Genomic DNA, 23,556 nt, shown 5'->3' on the forward strand with positions numbered 1-23,556 from the left:
TCTTTGAAGGTATTAGAAAATGCTGCAGAGCACTGTGCTTGCCTTTTTCTCAGAATGTCTGGCATTTATTTGCTTAGAAAAAATAGAGTTGGATTTGGCATCTTTGCTCTATGCAGTAAATCACTGCTAGGTAAAGTGTTTAGTCTCTTAATAGTACTATTCAAATCCTTGCCTTCTCAATGGAAAACTTATGAGAAGCTCTACAAATCTGATGGAATAGAATCAAAACGGTAGAATCGGGGAGTATAAATCAAATAACATCCTGTTGGTATGCAAATAACAATGTTATTGACTTATTCTCTGTAAGCATTACAATCCTGAAAATAGGACTTCTGGTGAAATGATACTTTGCATTTCCCCTTTTTTCCTCCTTGTGTTTCCCCCTGACAGATACTGTTTGAAATTCTCCTAATGTACTGTCTTTGTTGCATATTTTGCAGGATTATGACTTGAGCCAGCTCCAGCAGCCTGACACTGTGGAACCAGATGCCATCAAACCTGTTGGAATCAGACGTCTTGATGAAAGGCCAATCCATGCAGAACCTCAGTATCCAGTCAGATCAGCTGCTCCTCATCCTGGGGACATTGGGGACTTCATTAATGAGGTAAAGGAGCAAAAAAGAGATTCCTCCTAAGATTCAATAAGCTTTTATATTTTGTTTATTCTACTCTGCATGAGTGGCTGTTATGTTAGAACATAATAACTTTTTTAAGCTTCCTTAGACAATTAAAATTGTCTCACTAGACAGAAGTAAACATGTTCTTTTAAAGTGCAGACAAATTTAATTAACTCCTTCAAACAGAAAGGGAAGATATATCAATTAGCTTCTGTACATTTCTATTAATTACATTCATAATATGTTATCAGCTGCAACCACAACATCTCCAAGCAGGATTATTCAATGGGTTCCCAGTAATAAACAGGCTAACAAAATTATAGTATAGCCTAAATTCATTTATTAATTCGCAGTAATTTAATCATGGAAGAAGTTCATTTTCATTCTCCTCATACATTACCCTTTGAATCCAGATAATAGTGGAAATTCAGTACCCTCAATAAGACCAAAAGAATTCCATCAAATACGATTAGTGAGTAGGGCAGCTAAATTAAATGTTATGTAAGTGCTTTTAATACTTGTCTTGTCATAGAGCTTTCAGAGATTTTTGCATTATCTTTGATTCTTCAATCTAATGAAGATAAATGTAATTAAGTATACCAGATTAGTCACAGTTCTGAAAGAAATGCTCCTACAAACTTTTGTTTCATTATTTCTATCACTGGTCAGTCTTAAATCATTGGTGTTGTGGTACTTAGTATCAAATGTGGTTCTTGTGCTTGCTGATTATAGAAAGAAAACAGCTAACGCAAATTTTGCCACTCTTTTTAGTATATTCTGTAAATTAATAGTAGTAGTTAATTATTTTCTCACATCTTCCTTGGTAACTAGAGCTGGACACATATTGCAGAGTATTGCAGAATTGTTGCTGCAAATGTGTTTATTCTTGTTTGCCTTGAAGAAAAGTCATGCTAATATGCTAAAGTCTTTTATGTTAGAAAGCTGCAGAAAATTGAGTTTGCCCCTTTCAAGGTATACAGCAATACAATTGTAAAAAATACCTGCAGGGAATTGACTAGCAGGAAACATACAAAAATTCTTCTAGGACATTGTGTTTTAAGCGACTCCAGGTTTTTGTGTGCCTTACATTTCTAAATATTACAGTTATAATTGGCTTCTGGAAGATAGTGGAGACATGGGACAATAAAACACAGACATTGTTGGTCGAGGCAGTGTACACACAAGAACTTCCTTGTGCTTCATCTTCTTCCAAATAATCAGATTCCCATCCTGCTCTCACACATCTGTGACCAAACACTGCCCACCTGGCAGGCAGTTGCACAGAGCCCTGATTTTTCTTGCCATCAAAGCATCTATTAAGCTCTGTTACAGAGTAAAGGCAAGGAACGGGTGTGATTCTCCTGATAAGCCAGGAAGGGGCCAGAGTCTGTCCGGCCTCCTACAATTTTTAAATTACTTTGCAAGCTGTTTGTGCAATATTATTTTTCAGTAGGTTATCGCTCTTGAAGATGATAGCATCAATGTGTACACATGAAGCTGAGAAACAGTACTTGCTGTCTTGATTTAACCCAATTCATCTATATCGCAGCACAGATGCACATGGAGTTGTTTTCTTCCTGCTGTCTATTGTATTATATCAGTACCTCCCTTTATGCTTTCCCTTGCCATCCACTGAAGAAGAAAGCTGCTCCCAGCTATTCATACACAGTAAAATAATGTCATTAATGTCATTGACTCTAAAACAAACCTTAGCAATATATATGAAGTTACAGAAAACATGGCAATTTTCCTGTCTGCAAGTTAGCTCAGAATTAATTATATCCTCTGAGTGAAAGGAACTATTTTATGTTTTAAGCATTAAGCATTTAGCTTTTCTCCTTCATAAGGTATTTCTTTCTTAGGATTTCACAGCACTGTATCATTTTGTTGTTGGGCATTGTACCTAACCCTCTCTCTAGCAGACAGTAGTCACTCAAAGGTTGTCCATTTTCTGTCTGTTTTTTCAGAAGTCTGAGCAAAATGGAGATCTTGTTTCTCTAAAATAGTGTCTTCTTTATTTTATGTTAAAATTTCCCGTGGCAAATGTGATTCTAAAACATGGAAGGGGGATTGTGGGGAGAATCAGTCTTTCCCAGTAGTACTCACTATTAGGGTTAAATTTCCAAGTTATTACTGTTTAGAGCATAAGCATTCAGGCTGCACAGGTTTTCAGACTCTCTTCAGAGAATTCCACCTGCGGTCGTGCTAAGATTATACCCAAACAATATGGTAAGTTTCTCTCAGTTTTAACTTGGCATAAATGGAAGAAATATCTTGAGTAAAACCTGTTCCAGACATTTCTTCGGGCAGTTCATACAGAAGATAGGCTGAGCTGTGAAAACAACATAGCCAGATAAGAAAGAGCAAAGTTCATATCTCTCTGCATCCAGCTTCAATATTATTAGATATAATTTTTCCCTTGGGCTTCTCTAACCCAACCCACCTGCAAAACTAGCCCAGTCACTAGCTGAGCAGGGAGAGGCTGTCTTTATGTTGTCAGTACCTCTAGGTAGTAAGGTCTGCCTTACCTCCTTGTTTTGAAAAGATGGAACACTTTAGGCGATCAGTCTGGTCTTTTGGTACACTTGACCCTATTCCCAGAGACACTGCTCAGTATGATCCTTTGGGATGCTGGTCCTTGTGTGAGAATCAATTTAGTTTGTTGAATGCTCACCAGTAACTCAGACACACAGCCTTTTCAGATTAGCCTCTGAATTACTCCAGCTTTTGACATAAAAGAACTAAAGGTCATTGATTTCAGATATTGGAGGGTTTAACTACTGCTGCCAAGCAAGCATTGGGGTTTTTTCCTTATTTTTATTACAGAGTCATAGAAACAAAAAGTGAAAAAGACATAGAGGGTCATTTTGGTTTTTTCTTTTAGCAGTACTCTTGTTTTTTATTGTATTTTATTTTCTGGCTGTCATCCATTGTGTTACATCTACTTAAGTCAATGAGACATACATAAGTAAGAGTATTTTGTAGTGTTCTAATGACTTCTCAGTTGAAAAACAACTTACAAGTATGATAAAAAGTTGCATATTTTTATAACACAAGTTGAGATAACATATACAGAGCTACAAACTGTCTAAAATAAGAAGGTGTCTTATAGTCAAAATATGTTTTGCAGGCATAAGCTAAATGACCTTGGGGAATTTCTTCTTTTGTCTGTTCCAGTGGTTAGATGAATCTCTAATTCAAGAGGGGAAGGGAAAAACCTCATTTTCTTCTAGTCCAGTGTACAAACAAGTCAGTGAAATAAGTCATGTGTTATTAAGAAGCCTCTGTAGACCTTGTTTTCCATTTTGAGCCTTTTAAAGCATAACCTGCAGAGTGTGGAGCATAATTAACAGTTAGAATAGTCAGGATTTTCAGGACAGTATAAATTAAGCCTGTTTCAAGTAGCTTTGTTAATCCTGTTTTCAAGAACCACCTATGTTGTCCCTTGAAATCTCAAATTATGTTGTGGTGGGGAGTTTGTGGCTAAGAATATACTTCTAATCAATAGAGGACATAGCCTGAGGTAAACTAAATTTCAATTACAAATCAAAGGTCTCATCCCATGGGGACATGGAGGACCCTCAATTCATTCTCAGTAAATGGTTATTGATACAGTGCACCTCCATGCAAAATAGAGTCCCTTGGTGTTTTCTGTTTTCTCTTGTCAAGACAAAATATGGTTCCAGATTTAAATAATTTTTTTGTATTCCCCTGGAGGGCTCTGTTCTTCCTTTCATTCTCATCAAAAGTCTACTGAATCTGATTAAGTAGTAGGATTAATGAAAATAAAAGCATTAGGTTTTATAATGTTTCATGTTAGTTCAAGATTTGAGGGGTTTGCTTTCTTTTGATTTCAGAGAAGTTGAAAATGCTACTCATACTAAGGCAAATATAACTTCAGGTTACTGTTGTTCCTCAGCCAAGGCCCTGTAGTTTCTGCTGTTCTGCCCTTTACCTCCTTCTTAGTGAAAACTGCCACAACATATATATAAGGAAAAAAGTGAGATAACTACTCAATCTGTCCTGGACCTCAGGCTGACCTTTGTATTGCCATGGCTCTTCTGTGACTGCTCATTGTGCACTTTCTGGTATATCAATTGCAAGGAAATGTGACAGTTCACTATCCCAGCAGGTTCCCCTGGTCCTGACTGTGTGCCACAGAAATTCTGTTGTTGCATGAGCTTCTCGCTCTAGTAAAAACTTGAGGTTTTCAGATCAGGAAACTGTAAACCAAGTAGTGGTAACAACTCTGCTGCTCTGAGATTCTTGAACACATCTGGTGAAAACTGAGATCTCTCTTCAGAAGCAGCTGACAACACTGTGGCAGCAAAATCAGAAGAAGCTGCGCCTGGCAGCCATTTGTTGCCTTTCAGTTGTGCAGATAAGGCAGGCTGTGGTACCACCCACTGACAGGGATGACATAATAAACAAAAAGGTGGCAATACTGAAACCAAAGGGAGCTTCATAAGCCACAATCACTGCCAGAGCTGTCAGACATGCTGTAGAACCCAACAGCAGTACACTGGGTATGCTCAAGAATAGGCTTAGCAGAGGGAAAGAAAGTGAAAACATTGTAGTATTTCTTTCTTATTTTAGTATGCAACTTGCCACACAAGTATAGAGAAAGCTTGGTTGTCATTTGAAGAGTTAGATGCTAAGTTCAGTCATTACACTATAAATGTGAGGAATTTTTAACCAGAAGATAGGTGCAAATGTCAGTGTAAGTTGTGCTGTGCAATTGAATCAATACCTCCATAACATGACCTGTAGCTACGTTTTCTGAATGAAATGGATTACACTGCTAGCACAACCTTTGAAACAGTGAATTTTTTAGTGAGATCCTATCTTGTCAGTCAGTAGCTCAAAACCAGTTTTCTTTTTAAATGCTATCATGATACCAGCAGCAAATTGAAAAAAAAATTACAACTTCCCCTTTAGAAAAAGATAGAAAGAGGCTGCCTTACGCCTTGCCATGGATGGCTGATACGTATCAGGATTTCTGCAGTGATGTAGAAAAATGTTTTGTTCACTGGTTTTTTAATAAATTGGTATCCTTTGGTTGGCTGGCTTTTAGCAGGCAGAAGTGCAGGGAAATAGCATCTCATCTCCAAACCAACTTTCTAAATGACTTTCACACATGGATACCTGGGATTCAAACCTCAGCATTCCTTAACCTAAAGTGGTATTTATTCTCCTTACCTGTCACCTGTGTTCAAAAAGTATGGGTGTCTGTCACCCCAAGCAGGCTTAAGGAAAGATGTAGATACCATAAGGCCTAAGAAGTAAAAGTTGCGTTTGTGCTTCCGCAGCAGAAATTGAGAGAAGGCCACTTTGAAGCTGGGTAGGGGAAGTCTTTCAACGCTTGCTATTGCCTTTTCGAAATCTCACATTTTTGTGCTTATTATGGCCATCAGGATGGAAAATGCCAAAGAGGAAGATAACAAGCATCACCAATTATTCTTATCAGATAATTCAAAATTGCGCTTCTAATGCAGGCAGTTAATAACCTGCTTGATGTTGTTGTACTACATGAAATGATCATTTCTAGTGCAAAATGTTTTTTGATCAGAGGTTATTAGTGTGATAAATATGCTGGGCCTTTCCACCACTGCTTTGCAAATTATTTTAGGGACGTTTTGCACACTGCTGAATGATTTTAGATAGGCAATAAAGAACCAGAATTCTCTTCTACCTTATCAATGCCATATGCTTTAATTAATGGGCTTAGCTACAATGCATATTTCTAGAAGAAAAATGAACATCTGTTTCCATTATGTCACATTTAGACTAAACACAAACAGTAGAAAAGTAAAACATACTTTTCTAACACCAGAATATGTCAAATAATTTGAAGGAGGCACGCTCAGTTCTTTAAATAATTGGGAGTATAATAAAGCTATTCTTTAAATAAATAAACATTAAAAATTAAAAGTAAACCCAGCACAAATAGCACTGGTTAAAATTAACAGGGAGCAATTTAAAAATCTTTGTGCAGACTAGTAGAATTCTGGAAGATACATTATCCCTTGTCAGTGGCTGCCAGACTAGATCCTATTCAAAGTGGAAGATCTTGAAAAAGCATTGCTAATCCTGTGGAAGAAACTGTGAGGTTGAAAAACACAAAACATAAGAGGGCCTTTTAACTTCAGGCTTCAGCCTTTTATATTCAACTTGTAAATCTCACCAGGATAAGCACAGCCCAGTTGTCTCATATTCTAAAATTACTTACTCATATAACTGTTTAGGTTTGGATTTGTGTAGAAAACGGAGGGAAGAGACTTTTTTTCTGGAAGAAGTGTGGTTCTTTCCTGGCTTTTCCTCTTGTTCAATTTGTGTTGATTTTAGTTTGGATTATTCACATCTATAGAAATTTAAAATTACTGCAGACCCACTATTCATGTGTTCATAACTTCAGTACTTTGAAATGAGTTTAAAATGGTTATGATTTTCTCTTTCGCGTGGATGTCACTGTGTGTGTGTTTTTTCTGAAGTGCAGGTGGAATTTCATGGGTGGCTATGGCAAAACATGTAAGGTTTAAGCCAATGGATCATATGTTTTTCTCACAGCAGCCTACAGAGGTACATGAATATATGGGGCTAACTGAATACAGATTTTGGCACACACAGGTTGACTGCAGGCCAGCAATGTCAGTGGATATGTTATTGGCCGTTTTGAGATGGCTGTTAAAGTGAATCTTTGCAAACATGCCTATTTCTCCTTCCCCATCTGACTGTTTAACCAGTCCCATATTGCCTATGCTGCAGGTTGTGAGCTGTATAACTCTGAAACTGTTCATTTATTAGCTTCAGTTCCGGTGCCATGACGTTCTTTTAAGGTTTTGTTAGAGCTGTAATTTCAGCTACATTCAAAGTGTCCAGTGCTGTAATGCTGGAAACCTGGCCATTCTAAAAGGAGTTACAAAAATAAAAAAAACTACTTTGCACTGGATGTCAGAAGAGGAAGAACTTGGTTTTCTCAAGTGGTGCTTATAGATAACTGCACTGCAACATTCCAGTTGTGTTTTGTCTCGCTCTCAGAGAACTTTATCTTCTTTTCTCCCTCTCCTTCTTGCAGGGACTTAAAGCAGCTGACAATGACCCTACAGCCCCACCATATGACTCCCTCTTAGTCTTTGACTATGAAGGAAGTGGCTCCACTGCAGGATCCTTGAGCTCTCTTAACTCCTCAAGTAGTGGTGGTGAGCAAGACTATGACTACCTAAATGACTGGGGCCCACGTTTCAAGAAACTTGCTGATATGTACGGTGGAGGTGATGACTGAACTTCAAAGTGAACTTTGGTTTCGGACAAGTACAAACATTTCAACTGATATTCCCCAAAAGCATACAGAAGCTAGGCTTTAACTTTGTAGTCTACTAGCACAAGTGCTTGCTGAAGGCTTTGGCTTAGGCTGCAAACCAATTTGGGCTCCGTGGAATATCAGTGATCCAATGCTGTTTGGAAAAAAATATTGAGCTCAGTTACACTTGAATTTTACAGTACAGAAGCACTGGGATTTTATGTGCCTTTTTGTACCTTTTTCAGATCGGAATTAGTTTTATGTTTAAGGCTTTAATGGTACTGATTTATGAAATGATGCATTAAAGAGACAAAATATGTTGGGGTGGGGAGGAGTAAGGTGAAACACAATATGCTTCAACATGCTTTTGTTACATCGCATTGCTTTTATTAAAATAAGGAGATTAAAAATAAACAAAAAAATCCTCATGGAACAATTTTATTATCTGGGAGAGAAGACCATGAGGTGGAACAATGTACATTACTTCTAGTTTTAGATGTTAGGGGACTTTTTTCACTAAAATTCTAAAACTTATGCAGCTGGTTGCAAATAAAAGGAGTTTTCATATCACCAGTTTGTAGCAGAATTGATTTTTTTTTCTTATGCTAGAATGTTAGACACATTTTGGTCTTAATCCATGTACACTTTTTTTGTTTTGGTTTTTCTTTTTTTTTAATTTCTAGACTTTTTTTCCCACTTCACTGTAAAAAATGGTATGTGTACATAATGTTTTATTGGCATAGTCTGTGGAGAAGTGCAGAAACTTCAGGACACGTGTATGTATTATTTGGACTATGGATTCAGGTTTTTGCATGTTTATATCTTTCGTTATGGATAAAGTATTTACAAAACAGGTTGCAAACAAGTGACATTGATTCAATTGTTGAACTGTAGTTAGAGTACTCAATATTTTTTTTATTTTTATTTTTATTATTTTTTTGTTTGGGGAGGGAGAAAAGTTCTTAGCACAAAAGTTTTACATAATTTGTACCAAAAAAGTGGGGGAGGGGAGTTGGCCTGATACTGGTGGCACGAGAAAATATACAGTATGTTTTGAGGGTGGGGAGGGAAGGGAGGAAAGAGCTTTCAAACTGGAGAGACTTCTGAGAACAGCTTTGCCTCTGTATTGTGTACCAGAATATGAATGATACACCTCTGACCCCAACGTTCTGAATAAAATGCTAATTTTGGATCTGGTGCTTGGTTTGCCATTTTTTTCTACCTGAGCAGCCCTGACTGATGTAAATAAAAAGTACACAAAATGCATTTTGAGCTTTGTGAGAAGTTATGTGCACTTCTTTGCATTTCATACTGCTGGACTCAACATAAGCTGCATATAGAAAAAAACCTGGCACAAATTTGGAGGGCAAGTTCCCAGGTAAAAGCTAAGTGATCTGCGTTGGGATTTCTGGGAATTCACATTTTTCAGTTCCACATCAATGGCTAGCTCTTTTGTTTAATCTGCACTATCTCAGTAACAGAACTTGCATCATTTTGGGCTCATTCTAGACTGACAGTTTAATGATTGTGTAATTATGCTGCAGGTTGCATAAATAAAATAAATTGCAGATTGTGGCAGTCATCTGCTGCGTGGACTTTCTTATGCTGAAGTAAAGACAAGCCGCTGCTAACTTGAGTGCACATCAGATCGTGTCCTTCAAGAAGGTGCTCGTGGTCATGGAGCTGTATCAAACAGCCCCATTAGGAGATTAGTTATTACTAAATGTGTTTCTGACGTGTTAGGATGATTTATTTGCAAACAAAGCAAACGCAGGTACAGCAGTTTTGTCTTTGTTCACTTGCAGCAGTCTGCTCGGGTTTAATGTCTACATTTACAGTCATTAAGGACCTAACTGTGAACACTGTGAAGATCAGACTCAGCAGAAACTCCAGAGTCCTGCAGTTAGTTGAGAGAAGGGGGGAGCAGCAGGAGGGGACCTGGGCTCTGGGAGTGGTATCACAGCCTTCTGTGCTGGGACAGCTGGGTGGGAGGGAATTAGTCTGTGGGTGATGCACTTCATTGGTGGCACCTTCAGCGCTTCCTCAGCACCCACACCATAATTTACATAATCTGATGGTGACTTCTAGAGGTAAATCCTGAAATCAGTTGTGGAGCATTAAACACTGCATGTGGGATATCTCCTCCTTGCTGCACTTTTCATGGGCATGTCTCCTAACTTCTGTTGTTCCTGATGAAGAGGAGGAAGGAGGGTCCTCTCAGACTGGGATACAGTATTTCAGCCTCTGCATACCTGACTATCATTTATCTCATGCATTTGTAACTATGGGTTGATGCTGTAACAAAGCCTTGATTTTTCAGTAATATTAGTTTCCTATCAATGACCACCTCTAAGCTATTTGCATACTCACATAAAAATGAAAATCTGACTATGCATAGTTAAGTAAGGAAAACTTTCGTAAAGGGCAGGATTTAGACTATAAATGCATGTTAAATAAGCAAAAGGCCACTTTAGCACACTGATTTTTCCATCTGTAATTTATGCAAAAATGTATTTTACGTATAATAATTCTATTGCTTGGAATTCTATTGTTACTTGTAACCAACAAACTGGAAATGATAGATGAACTTTATTTGATTGATGCTGAATGTTAAAAGACAGAGAGGAGGAAGGATCTGTGAAAGATTTCCAGTTTTGGCGACAGCACATTTTTTTGCAAGAAGTGGGCAGAGGTCATCATCTACGAGCACTCGGCTCTTCTGCACAGCAATAGGAGCTTTATCTTGATCAGACAGTCTCCCGGTTCTATGTACAGCTGCTTTGAAACTGTAGCAATGGTTCTCAGACGTAGTGCTGGATCAGCATTAGGACTGCTGAACACAACAAAAAGTAAATCGTTTTTATGCATCTCAAATGCTTACACAAGAAGAAAAAAGGGTGTTTGAGTGGATCCTCTCATCAAGTTTCAGGTTCATATTCTAGAAATGTGCAACCAGGTTTGTGCCCGTGATACATGCTTTAAACCCCATCAGACAACTGCACTGGAAGGAAGAAGATGGCTGAACTTCCAACCCTACAGTTGTCTTGGGAAGTTTTGGCTGCCTAATTTGTAAATGGAATTTGGCAGAGGTGCATATTATCTCTGCCTTGTAGACACTGTATCCAGGGGAAGTTACTGGTAAGAAATGATGCCTTAGGAACTTTCACATCTCAGCCTTTCTGCATTTTGTGTTTTCTTTCAGTGATAGTCCTTCACAGCCTATGTCCTTCTGAACATCAGGACTGACAAAGGTAGAGAAGGGTTTGGGGAATAAACATCTGAAATGGATACTGACGACCTTACGTGTGGATGGATCTAGCTTACTGTGCTTCCTCTGAGATTGCCAAATATTGGTGAAAATACTATTACTCATTCCATGACAGTCTAAAATTTACTTATCATGCTCCCTTTAAGTAGTTCAACTCCACATGGTTCTTCAGATGCCAAAGTAGCAAAGTGACTCTGATGCTAAAACTCACATGAAGTCACATGAACTCACACTTCTTGGGAGTTCTCTTTCTTGGGATGTAGTTGGGGTGTTTTTTAACCCTACCACATTCCTTACCCAGAATACCATTTTTATCTACTCTGCCTTGGTCCCATTCACCTTCACACCCAAGGGAAAATCTCTTCAGACAGGTGATGGGACACACTGCCCAAAAGGGTCTCTCAAACCTGTCTGTAGTCATTGAAGATTTCTCACGTAAGCCACTGCTAGTTCTTTCTTTACACAACTACTCCCACCTTCCTAAGGAGCCTTGCTTCTAGCAGTTAAATCATGGTTTTGGCAGATTTACCTTTCTGGATCAGGAGTGTGAAAGTATTTTACCTCAGTCAATATTTAATATTCAAATAAAAATCAGAAAAGTCACTCAAATGCTTTAATACCTAGTCCACAATGGTATATTTTATACCCAGTTTTCAGCCAGGGATTATCTAGATTTGTATGATGTCCTTTTTTCATTTCCTTTATATTTATTTACATGAGTTTTAATTTTTAGTCCTTCTGTAGAAAGGATATTTCCTAGGAATTTCTTTAAAGCATAAGGTAATTGCCCTTTACTTAATATATGTCATAGGAATAATGAAAACCTTTCCCCTTAGCAACAAAGCCCAGCTGGGAAATATAAATGGAGAAGAATGGCTAACAAATAAAGGCTTAAGTGCTTCCCACAGGGACTCAAGGTGCCTTGCATCATATGTATAGAGAAAGAGCATCCCATTAATTAGGGACCATTTGATCAATCAATGCAAGGCACTCTCTAGCCAACCTGCTTCTTCTGTACTGGCCAAACATCTTTTTTTTGGTGTAGTGGAAAACTTGGAGATGCCTCTTCTCTGGAGTTCCTGGTGTCAATGCTGCTGCCTATTCTGCTGGATTAGATTCCACCACTGAGCTTTCCCAATTTTCCCCTTCAATATGCCTAGATAGTTGAGCAGAGCCATATTGCATCAGGTTCTACATATTCTTCAGTTTACAGCCTCAGAGAATCAAGGTCTTAGTCTTGCTTTGGTTTGGTTGTTTTGCTGTAGGCTTGAGGATGTATTCTCAACATAGCAATAGTTGAGAAGGCTTGTCTGTCTCTTCAAAGTTTAGTGTCCCAAACAGTATTTCACCCCTGCAACCTCTGTGGGTTTCTAGACCATCTGAAAATGCAGCAATTGCTAGTGATACAGTAGGTACTTAATCAGATTTTGTATTTGTATGCTCTCTTGATTTTTCTGTCACAGAAGGACATACTCTAATGTGGTAACAAAGTGAAGCTGCAAGCCCCACCTGTAGAGCTCTCTGGAGAGACCAGTCAGGGTGAGGTGGTGCACGTGTGCTCTGTGAGATGCTCTCCATGTAGCTGGCTGCAGAGAATGCATTTGTGTGGGTGTGTGTATTAAGCTGTTGCTACTCAGAAGATTTAAGCATAGCAGCAGATCTCCTGCCCTTCCTCCCTGAGCAAAAAGCCACCCATGTAGGACCCCTGGAATGCAAACCTGGTGCTCACAAGCACCCATGCATCTCATCTCCATTGTGCCTTGTCACCTTTACAATCAGTTACTGCCTCAACATTGATGGTCATTATTTTCTATTTGCTTCCATCTTTCTTCTCCTCCCCCTACCTTATGAAAGACTAGCTTTCAGAAAGTATTTCAGACCATTTGTCTCTTATTAATGAGAATGCTCTCTGGCTTTAGAATTATTCTTGTTGCTTCCTGCTTTTCCCACCTAATAAATAATTTTTAACCCCTTTCCTTTGCATTAAAAAAAAATCTTTCTTAGTTCTCTTGGCAAGGCTGAGAGAATGTTTCCGCTTCCATTTCTGTTTCCTTCCCCATTTTTCAGCTTCTGTAACCATCATTTTACTGCTGTTTTCAAACCTTTAATCAACATTCTGTACCAAAATGAAATGGCCAACATCTTCTTCTTTGAAGTGGCTATTTTTTTGTCCTTCTAATGGAAAACATTCTTGTTGACTTCCTATTTTCCTCTGTGGCAGCCAGAAAAAAGAAATTAGATTTTGCATTGTTCACAATGGCCTATATTTATTACTATTTCTTAAAATATGTTACTTTTGAGAGCTTTTTTATTTTCTTAGCACTAATGCATTTGTAAACTTCATGGTTAAAGATCTATGTAATTTCATGAAACCGCCTTCAGGTGGGGCACTCTCTTCCAAAGAGCCTAAATACTGATTCTGAAAGCAACATATTTTTGCTCTGGGTATGAATAGCGAATAGTAGCATTGTACAAATTACTTTTACACTCCTGCTTCTGAAGATAAAATTTGTTGATATGGTATGGATATATATAGACAGATCTGAGGAGCCACCCATTCTGTGTTCCAAATTACAGAAGTTTGATTATTGCATTACATTTGCTATCTGCAGTACTGCAGGGTGAGCTTATAAAAACCCAGCTGTCTCTGTGTGCCATAAATCAAAAGTAATGGCCAGATAATCAAAATTATGTTCCAATTCTAGAACATTCATTACTGGTGGCATTGTATGAAGTAGATATAAAAACAAGCAGTGTGCTAGGATGATTAGAGGGAATTACACTAAAAATGTAGAATCATTACTGGTATGTTTTGACTTGAAGTTAACAAAGAGCTCTTTGTTTGCTCAGCAAGGTTATTTTAAGGTAAACTGAGAAATAAACAAAAATGAATCTTTTAGCCTGACCTAGTCAGGAGGCAATACTCAGTGCCCTCTCTTTCTGGGAACTGATTTTTCCTCATTTGGGTGGAATGAAAGCAAACAAGAAAAATGACCAAAAATAGTAAACCCAACCCTTAAAAACTCCGCATGGAACAGGAGAGGCAACTTCAAAGATCTGCTCTGCTGTCTTGTTTCATAACAGAAGAATTCCAGGCTATTGCCAAGTGTTTTGATCTCCCCAGTTCTTTGTGTGGCAAGAATTCACACTGACTAGAGCCCTCAAAATCTGACTGCAGAATGTCTAAATCCAAGCCCTAAGTTTGATTCAGTTCCTTGTTGGTATGACTAATTAAATACTTGCTATTCCTAAGAAAAGGGTTTAAAGCCTAAACTACTGCTTGGGGTGTAAAAAGCCCTAGTCCATGCTCCAGAACGTGGAATTGTGCCTTGATGTTTTATATGCTGAGTGAATGCCATTATTTTGAAAATAATGAGGTTTTCCATGAAAATCTCTGGAATGCTCTAGATTTTATTGTGAAGGAAACAGAACACAAATCCTTTGCATTTATTGAAAAATGAAATTGTTTTCTGGACATTCCCAGTCAGCATGAAGCTCTTTGAAGGCAAGACTGAAATGGCAATAAGGTTTTCATATGGGACAAGGACCACAAGGAAACATTTCAAACCCTAGCCTTCAGGCTTGTCCTTCAGTGGCTGGAAGGCAATTCTTTTTGCTGAAAGGCAGTCCATCAGGTCAAGTTCTCATGAAAAATGTTGCCCCTTTCAAATTCAGTAGTGTCAACGTTTATACTGGAGCAATGCATTGCAGAACATAACCGAAAGTGGCAGAACACAGCCCTTCTAAAGTGGGTTCACATCCAAAGCTCCTGAGTCAACCGAGATGCTCCCATTGTGGATGCCCTCAAAGCAGCATTTAGCTCAGAGAAAACATTTATGTCTGTAATATTCCTGCAGCCATATATGATGGTATTTGAAGCTAAACAACCTTGAATCACCAGTAATATATGCATGAATACATTTCTTCCAGAAAATAGAGACTGACATAACAATTCCAAGATGTTATCGATTGTCAGTTGACTTCCTTTTGAAAAATGTCTTTTAATGACTTCATATTTTTTACAACTCACTGTATTCACTAAGGCGCTATGTTTGCTGAACTCTGGACCATGTTGTGATGACAGATGACCCTGTTTAAATGAGCTTTTACAGAAATCTATTTCAGAACTGCGTATTTGGAAGATAATTTTGATGGCAATTTTGTTGGCTGATGGTCTCAAAGACCACTAGACACTCAGACTTTTAGTAGCTGTCACAGGAATATCAGATCAGCTGCCATTCTAGAGGAAAGGGAAAAGATGATGCTGTGAAATTAGATTTCAACACTTCCCCAGTCATACATACAGTAGCGAAAAGCATATAGTAAAGTGCTGGATCATGAGCTATATGCTGTATAAGTATTTATTGTAGGTCTGTGGGCCACTTGTACAATGATAGTGATTTTACAAGAATCAGATTAATATGCAGTCTCAAATAAAACACCAGGCTTCTCTGAAGATCATCACAAGGTTATTTGTCCTCCCAGCTCACATGATTTTGTTGTACTTCCACATATTTGTGCATCTTATTGCAAGGGAGATTTTCTCCACCACTTGAAAATCCTTGCAAGTCTTAAGAGCGTAAATTTTTTTTATTTCAATGTAACACTGTGTGGGATTCCCCACAAAAAAAAAAAACCCAAACATGTTTGTGAATAAAGAGTATAATGAAATAAGAGTAGAAAGGGTAGATTATAATAGTACCCCATCAACAACAGGGTAAAAATTTGCCCATTGCAGAAAATTAAAGAGGGGTTTCAGACCAGCATCACCTTGTTGTGACCTTTTTCACATTCTAAAAGTGAGTCGAAGTGCATATAATTTTAGAACTAGAGAAGTAGGGATGGAATGGGCACTTACTCTGTGATCTTGAAGACTTGGGACTTGTGACCCCCCTCAGTGAAAATAAAATTGCTAATGTCAACCCATCTCTGGCAGACAGCACCTCACATTGATTTTATATATAATTCAGCACAATTGACAGCATTTTCAGGACAAGCTGGAGACTGATATGTTATGGAGGCTAAATTGCTTCTCCCTTCTGGAAAAAGGGGTCCCTTGAGGCCATGATTTATGTTTAATGGTGTAGAGTTGGGACTGTGAAGAAGTGGACTATGTTATGGCTGATGTGAAGATATCCACAGTGCAGTAGTGGCACAGTAAAAAACTGCCTTCACTGAAATCATTAGTGTCATAAGACATCCTCAAAAAAACCCTTTTTCTCCTCCTGCCTTGCCCCAAACAGTAGTAAAAGTAAGAGTACCTTACCTATGTTTAGTTTTGCATATGCAGTACCAGATAGATTGTCTGTGCAGTCAGCTGTCATGCCAGCCATGGTAAGCCTAATCAGCAGAAAAACTGATGGGAAAACAGTGCAGCATCCTTCTTGTCTGCTTTTGTCACCTGTTGAATTGCTCAGAGAAATGAGCAGCTGTGGGGTAAACCTGAACATAAAACCAAAATGTATCCCTTTTCTTTAACTGGCTGTGTCTGAGGTTCCTCTGTAGCTCCTGGATGGTTACACTGATGGTTATGGGATCTTTCCAGGGCAAGAGCAAGTGCACAAGCACTTCTAATGAAGTAACTGTTAATCCCCACCCTCCTTCACACCACAGGAGTTTGTACATTGGCCCCAGCCATGCTCCAAAGGGCTCCTTGTACAGTGGCGGGGACAGGCAAATGTGAAATAATAAGCCTAAGGGTGCTTTTTTTTTCATCCTTTCATACAAAATCTTTTGACTCCAAGGAGCACAAACTTTGCCAAACAGCCAGTGGTCTCATTGTGGTGGCTACCCAGGCAGCTAGACTTTAGCCACCATGCACCTTGTGCAGGGCCAGAACCTGATGTCCCCAGAATCCCCACTGTTATTTTGAAATACTAGAAAAAATACCTCTGCGGTTTGGGAACAATAGTAGCAGAAACCCATTGTTCTATCTTATTTTCATTTTTTGTTGTGTTTATGTGAATCGGTGGCGAACACAGTCTGTATTCATTGATGATATGTAAAATTCCGTGCATGTAAGAAACTATTCTTGCATCAGATAATTAGATGTTTTGTCACTGTCTTGCACTGTTTAGCATAAAGTACTTTGAATGACAATATGGCAGCTCTTTTCCAGCAAACTTTACAGGCTGCTTGTTGCAAGCTGTAAGTTAACTTTAATTGGGTATCCTGATATTTACTACTAGGAAGGTAATAACCTCAGCACAATAGCAAGAAACTGCATCTTTTCACTGTTGTCAGTGTTGTAAATAAAGGCTAATTTTCCAACAGACTCGCTCTTTCTTCAGTGATCAGGTTTACCAAAAGAGGTATAACCTGATCCCATAATTTCTGCAGACTCTGTAATATGCAAAGACATGAGCAATCCAAGTGGCATTGTGTGTGAATGAGAATACGGAGGTGGGGACTGACATTATTTTGACATAACAACATGAATCTTACTGAAACAGCATCGAGTTGTTTGCCCTTTTATTTAGGCTTTATGATAGCAAATAGAAATCATTTGACTTGCCAGTCAGACCTAGAAATGTAGAGGTAAAAGAAAAAAAAAAAGCAGCCTGAAACCTCAGTGTAATTTTGAGTCAAACAAGGTTTGGACCAAACTCAATGCAATTTATTTTTATATACTGTCCTCCATACAGAGTACTACAAAGCAGTTTACAGGGAGAGTTAATCATCAGAAGCTAAAGGGAAAAGTAAGGTTTTACCAGCAAAAATAATTTGGTTGCTGGGAGGAATCATGGGGGTTTATTGGAGTTCTGAGAGAAATGAGAAAAGTTCTAGGTAGAGCACTTTTTTCTGTCTTTTGATAGGCAAAATACTGTATTCAGTTGTGTCAGAAAATGGCACATTCATTTTAATGACACCACTTTTGAATGGCTTATCTTGTCAGAGAACCATGTCAGTGTCACCCAACCAGAGATCTGTTCCAGTTCAGCTCTGAAGAGTAGCCACATAGTATTGCTGAGATAGAGTGAGCTTCATGCATTGCTAGCATTTTCCCCTTTTCTTTTCTTTAATAAAGCCTGATATCCTCAAAATATCAACTTGCTCCATTTTAAGTTGAATTTTTAAAATATTAGAACAGAATGCTGCAACTGTATTATGGTTTTATGAGTATGAACACACATACCTACACACATACCCACACATGTATGGAATATACGCAAATATTTAATATTTTGTATATTGGGGCAGATTCCCCAATCTCTTGCTTTAGTTTGTGTAACTGCTGAAAGCATTTGGGCTAGGATAATTTACACTAGATGAGAATTTAATGTATTTAATTTGCTTTGTATTTACAGGTATCAATCAATTAGTAGTTCTGAGTGTGAGGTTTTAGTGAAACAGGATGTAGAAGGAACAACATAGTAACTGAATCCAGCCCCAGAATGATGGGTACCCTTGGAGTCAAGCATTCCCAAGGCCTACTGCCCCTCCAGACTCTCATGGGCACCCCGGTGCACAAAGTGCTTTCCCCATAGCTACAAAACACTCAGGCAAAACAGAATTTTCACTCGATGGCTCTTCTTCTTTCACTGAGAATGTCCTTCCCTGAAAGAGCAAAATAGTCCCTACTGCACTCTATGTTGTGTTCACTGAGCAGTCTTTATCCTATGCTGACAGCTCAGCTTGGAACATACCTCAGGAAGCAAGGAGAAAATGGATGTGAATACTTTTGTTCTGATTTGGTTTGGTTAGCTTAAAGTCTTAACCAAGCCAATCGTTTGTTGCTGGTCAAATTCTTCAAATTCTTCCAACAGTTGTATGTCTGAAGTGGTCTATCAAAGAATTTGATGTATGAGTGTCAGCTTGGTGGGGAAATGGGGTCCTAAGAGAGCCTGGAAGCTCTTCAGCCGCTTTTCAGGAAGGGAAAGGAGGTGTGAAATAGTAGGGATCAATTACAGCCCTGTTGCAAACAGAGAAACGGAAAGGGAAGAGGTGTAAAGCCCTACACAGCGGTGGGCGTATTGCAAGGCAGGGTGCCTCTAAGCGCTTGCCAGGAGAGGAAGCCTTCCCTGCTGCACCCTGGTGAGCTGCTTTATTCCAACCTGGGAGTTGGAACGTGCTTTGTTCTCACTGACCAGGAGTATGTGGTAGGATATTGCAATAGAAAGCTATTAGTCTAGCTTATGGAAGAGAAAAGAGGTGATATGAAATGCTTTTGTCAAGCATTCATTAAGGGTGACTTTTTAGGAAGCACTGCCTATAGAAGACTCTATGCCTCAAGCTGTCTTCAAGAACACATTTAAAGACTATTGTGATTCCATTCATCACTTTTCTAAATGACAACCCCGACCACACAGTTTCTACTTCACAGACCTTGATATTCATATTTATTACTGTGAGGCAATCATTGAGCCCATGACTGTCCATGTAAGAGAATGATGGTGACATGAGACTCATGTTATGTGATATTGTGTTACAACACTTGTGGGTTATTATAACACCAGTCTCTGGATATTAAAGCTCTTCCTAGTTCAAATATAATTTTCTGCTAAAAGCAATGCTTGCCTCACCCTCCAAATTGCCCTTCAGCCTGAAGGCAGGCGCTAAGATTTTTTTCATTCACACATTTTCACTTAAAAATAGAGGTGCCTATTGCAAAAGTTTGCAGTGCTTGGGAAACAAAAATCTTTTGACTGTAAAAATCAAATAAGAGAATGCGCACAATAAGCTTTCTAGTTCAGAAACTTCAGAAAACTACTGCTGCCTCATATGTGCTCTGTGCCCACCCATACCTTCTGGTGAGGCCAAAGATGCACAAATGAACACAGAATGTCTCCATTCACTTCTGCCTGTTTGCTCCTCTGATATTTCAGCCCTCACTTCTCTGTCTCCTATGATTTCTTTGTTTTTCATACTCATGAACTTCCAGCTTTATCTAATGCATCTAGTACAAACAGATCTTTAGGAAACTTGTAGGGCTGTAAATTACTTATTCAAAAGGCCAATCCTTCTTTGTTTAAGAACAAAATAAGACACTTGCACCAGCTTTTGCTCTCAGCCTGCTCCTGTTCTCGTAAAATTCAGCTCACAGTATTTTGACACTAATGAGCAATAAAAACAGAATTCTGATATTTTCATAGGTGTCCTTGATGGCCACCACATTCCAAGCTAAGCATACTTTTGAAATTTGAAAAAAAAAATAAAATTTGATTTATATTGCATGGTTTTTGTGGGGGGGAGGGGTGGTGTTGCAGGAGTGGCCTCTGTGAGAAGAAACCAGGAGTTGCCCTCATGTGGGCCAGAGCCATTTCCAGCTGGCCCCAAAAAGAACCTGCTGCTGCCCAAAGCTGAGCCCCTTAACAATGCTGTTGATGCCTCAGTGATAATATATTTAAGAAGAATTTTAAAAAGCAGCTGTGAGAGAGAGGAGTGTGAGAAATGTGAAAAGAAACAGACTGCAGACACCAAAGTGGAGGTGCTCCAGGTGCTGGAGAGGAGATTCTCCTGCAGCCCGTGGAGAAGACTGTGATGAAGCAGGTTGTCCCCCTGCAACCCACAGAGGACCACAGTGGAGCAGGTGAACAGGTCCTGAAGAAAGCTGCAGTCCATGGAGAGGAGCCCTTGCAGGAGCATGTTTTCTGGCAGGAGCTGCTGCCCCTGGGGCACCCAGGCTGGAGCAGTTCTTGAAAAACTGCACTCTGTGGCAGAGACCCCATGATGGAGCAGGGGAAGAGTGCAGAGGAAGGAATAACACAGACTAAATGTTATGGACTGACCACAACCCCTATTCCCCATTCTTCCCTATCTACCTCCTCCAGCTGAAGAGTCAGAAGTGAAGGAGTGCAATTGAGCCTGGCAAGGAGGGATGAGGAAGGTGGTTTAGTTTTGTCTGTTTTTCTCACTATCCTTGTCTAGTTGGCAATAAATTAAATGCATTTTCCCCAAGCTGAATTGGTTTTGCCCATGACAGTAATCAGTGAGTGATCTCCTTGTCTGTATTGTGACCCTGTCTTATTTTCTTTCCCAACTGTTGAGGAGGAAGAGTGAAAGAGCAGCTGGGTGGGGCACCTGGTAGCCAGCCAAGGTCAGCCCAGTACAAAAACATATCACCAATAATATCTAAGTGGCTGTATCACTGCATGGTTAATTTTTCAAGACATGTATAGAAACAAACACGCACACACATGTCCTTAAGTTCTCTCAGCTTTGTGCAGCACGAATAGTGAAGTATCCTAGGAATTTTGCAACCTTAAGGATTTGAGAGAGGAGAGGCCAAAAAAAAAAAAAAAACAACACTGAAGGAAAGCTGATGGAACAGAAGCAGGAGATTGAATAGGTTAAAAAAAACTGCAAGTGGTTTAGAGCTGTAATGAGGAAAACAACCCTCTGGTTCAAAAGCAACTGCTTCCTTGTCCATTTGCAGGATAATCAATATCTCATCCTAAAACATCTGTGAGCAAATATAAAAAAGAAAGAATGTTTTATTCTGGAAAAGATTTGCTGACCAAGCCCAAGTTCCATCAGAAATGGAAGCATAAATAACTGCAGAATATTGATAATGATTCTTAGGGAAAAAGAGCTGAATAAACAGCACTGAATAAAATGTAAAATTGCATTTTATCTTTCTGTTTTCTTGTAAACCTCTGTGCTAGCAGACCTGAACTGTGTCTGCCTCTAGCATTTGATCAGAATTCTTTCTCAGTCAGCCTTTTTTGTTTCCCTCCCTTATTTTAAGCATAATTATCAGATTGATAAATATGTGCGTCAAGCATAACATTAGCAGAGCCTGTGCTCTGAATTACTGCGGGATTGGTGCTTTTAGGGAGCAGAAACAATTTAGGACCAGAAAATGAGCATGTTTCACTGAACAGATTATCTTTTTCAGCTAATAATAGTTCATATAAAATACCATTTTGTGAAAGATAGAGACCAACTCGCGCACTCTCTGTAAAAAAAAAACAGTGGAAAATGTTCCCTACAGTACTCACATATTATGAAATGAATTTTGCCTTAAAGAACAATTTTCAGAGTAGTTTCAATCCTGAAGTAGGTCTGTATGTTGCTGTGCTCCTTATATATTTATACTGCAGTGAGCAGTACAAGGACCAAATGATGCTCCTGTTTCAGGTCCTGCATAAAATCAGGCTTATTCTCATAGTAATGATAATGGAGACTGTTCACATACAGAGAATTTTTGTCTTGAGCGTTCCAGTTAGACCCTATAATACACGAACCAACTTAAACTAAGCATCTAACTCTACCAGAACATCAAGGTACTTGCTCTTTGTAGCTCCATTATGAAGTGTTCAATCTGCTTTCCTCTCCACAAACCAAGACTCACTTTCCACACCAATACTCCTAAAAAATATATTCTCCTTAGTACCACAGACTTTTCTCAACACAAGCTTAGCTTTGGCACTTTTAGGAAGAGTTCAGCCTGCTTCTTGCAGGGAGCAACTACTTGATTGCCAAGAGAGAAAGATGAGCTGTCTGAAACAACATGCTTCATCCAGTGATTTCAAATTCTATACAACCTGCCACTGGATACCACAATGAGATAGGAAGGTGGCAATCAGCCAAGCAGCAGCTAGCTCCATGTTTCTCATGTAGTGCTTCTTCCCTCCATTTTTTATTGTGTCAGATGAGCAATGGCAACAGCTCTCAATAGTATCTTCCAGGCCCTCAGTGCCTGCAGCACTGAGCTGGCTGACAGTGCCAGGTGTGGGGGGTGAGGTGCTCTTAGGTGGTGAGAGTGTTGAGCTGAAGGCTACCTAACAAACACGAGAACAACAGGTTTCTGAAGGACACCTGTGTGAACTAATCACAGATCCCTTTTGAGTCTCAAAACCAATATATTTTAAGCTGTTTGCTCTAAGGAGTGCAGCATTTCCAGCCTAAGCCTTTCACAAGGCCATCATGCTCCATAGAATCATAGATTCATAGAATGGTTTGGGTTGGAAAGGACCATAAAGATCATCTTCCACCCCTCTGCCATGGGCAGGTACAACTCCCACTAGATCAGGTTGCTCAAAGCCCCATCCAACCTGGCCTTGAACACTTCCAGGGATAGGGCATTCACAGCTTCTCTGGATAACATGTTCCTGTGTCTTATCACCCTCACAGTAGAGATTTTCTTCCTGCTATCCAATCTAAACCTACTCTCTTTCAGTTTAAAGCCATTCCCCCTTGCCCTATCACTATCTACTTGTGTAAAAAGTCCTTCATCTCTCTTGCAGCCACCCTTTAGGTACTGGAGGGCTGAAGAATTGTATCTAGAGACTATAAATGGTTGAGCTGCAAAGCCCTGGACAGGACTGTCTTTTGGAAGGTATTGGCTTCTCCCTTGACTGGGTAAGGAGACGAGGTATTTTAGCAAAGTGATACCGTGAATCCTCAACCACTGGGAAACTGTCCACAAG

General features: G+C 39.2%; 1 protein-coding gene across 1 annotated transcript in view; it reads left to right on the forward strand.

Annotated features, from left to right (window-relative positions):
- CDH2 (cadherin 2, type 1, N-cadherin (neuronal)) overlaps positions 1-9,109 on the forward strand; it is a gene marked incomplete at its 5' end in the record, with an annotated part of 108,929 nt that extends 99,820 nt beyond the window's left edge. Inside the window, 2 exons of the mRNA XM_009069978.1 lie at positions 441-605; positions 7,693-9,109. Of these exons, the coding sequence (XP_009068226.1) occupies positions 441-605; positions 7,693-7,899 (372 nt within the window). The remainder of the gene's footprint in view (positions 1-440; positions 606-7,692) is intronic.
- Between the last annotated feature and the right edge of the window lie 14,447 nt (positions 9,110-23,556).

This window comes from Acanthisitta chloris, unplaced genomic scaffold, assembly GCF_000695815.1.
Source record: "Acanthisitta chloris isolate BGI_N310 unplaced genomic scaffold, ASM69581v1 scaffold3092, whole genome shotgun sequence".
Classification (NCBI taxonomy): Eukaryota; Metazoa; Chordata; class Aves; order Passeriformes; family Acanthisittidae; genus Acanthisitta; species Acanthisitta chloris.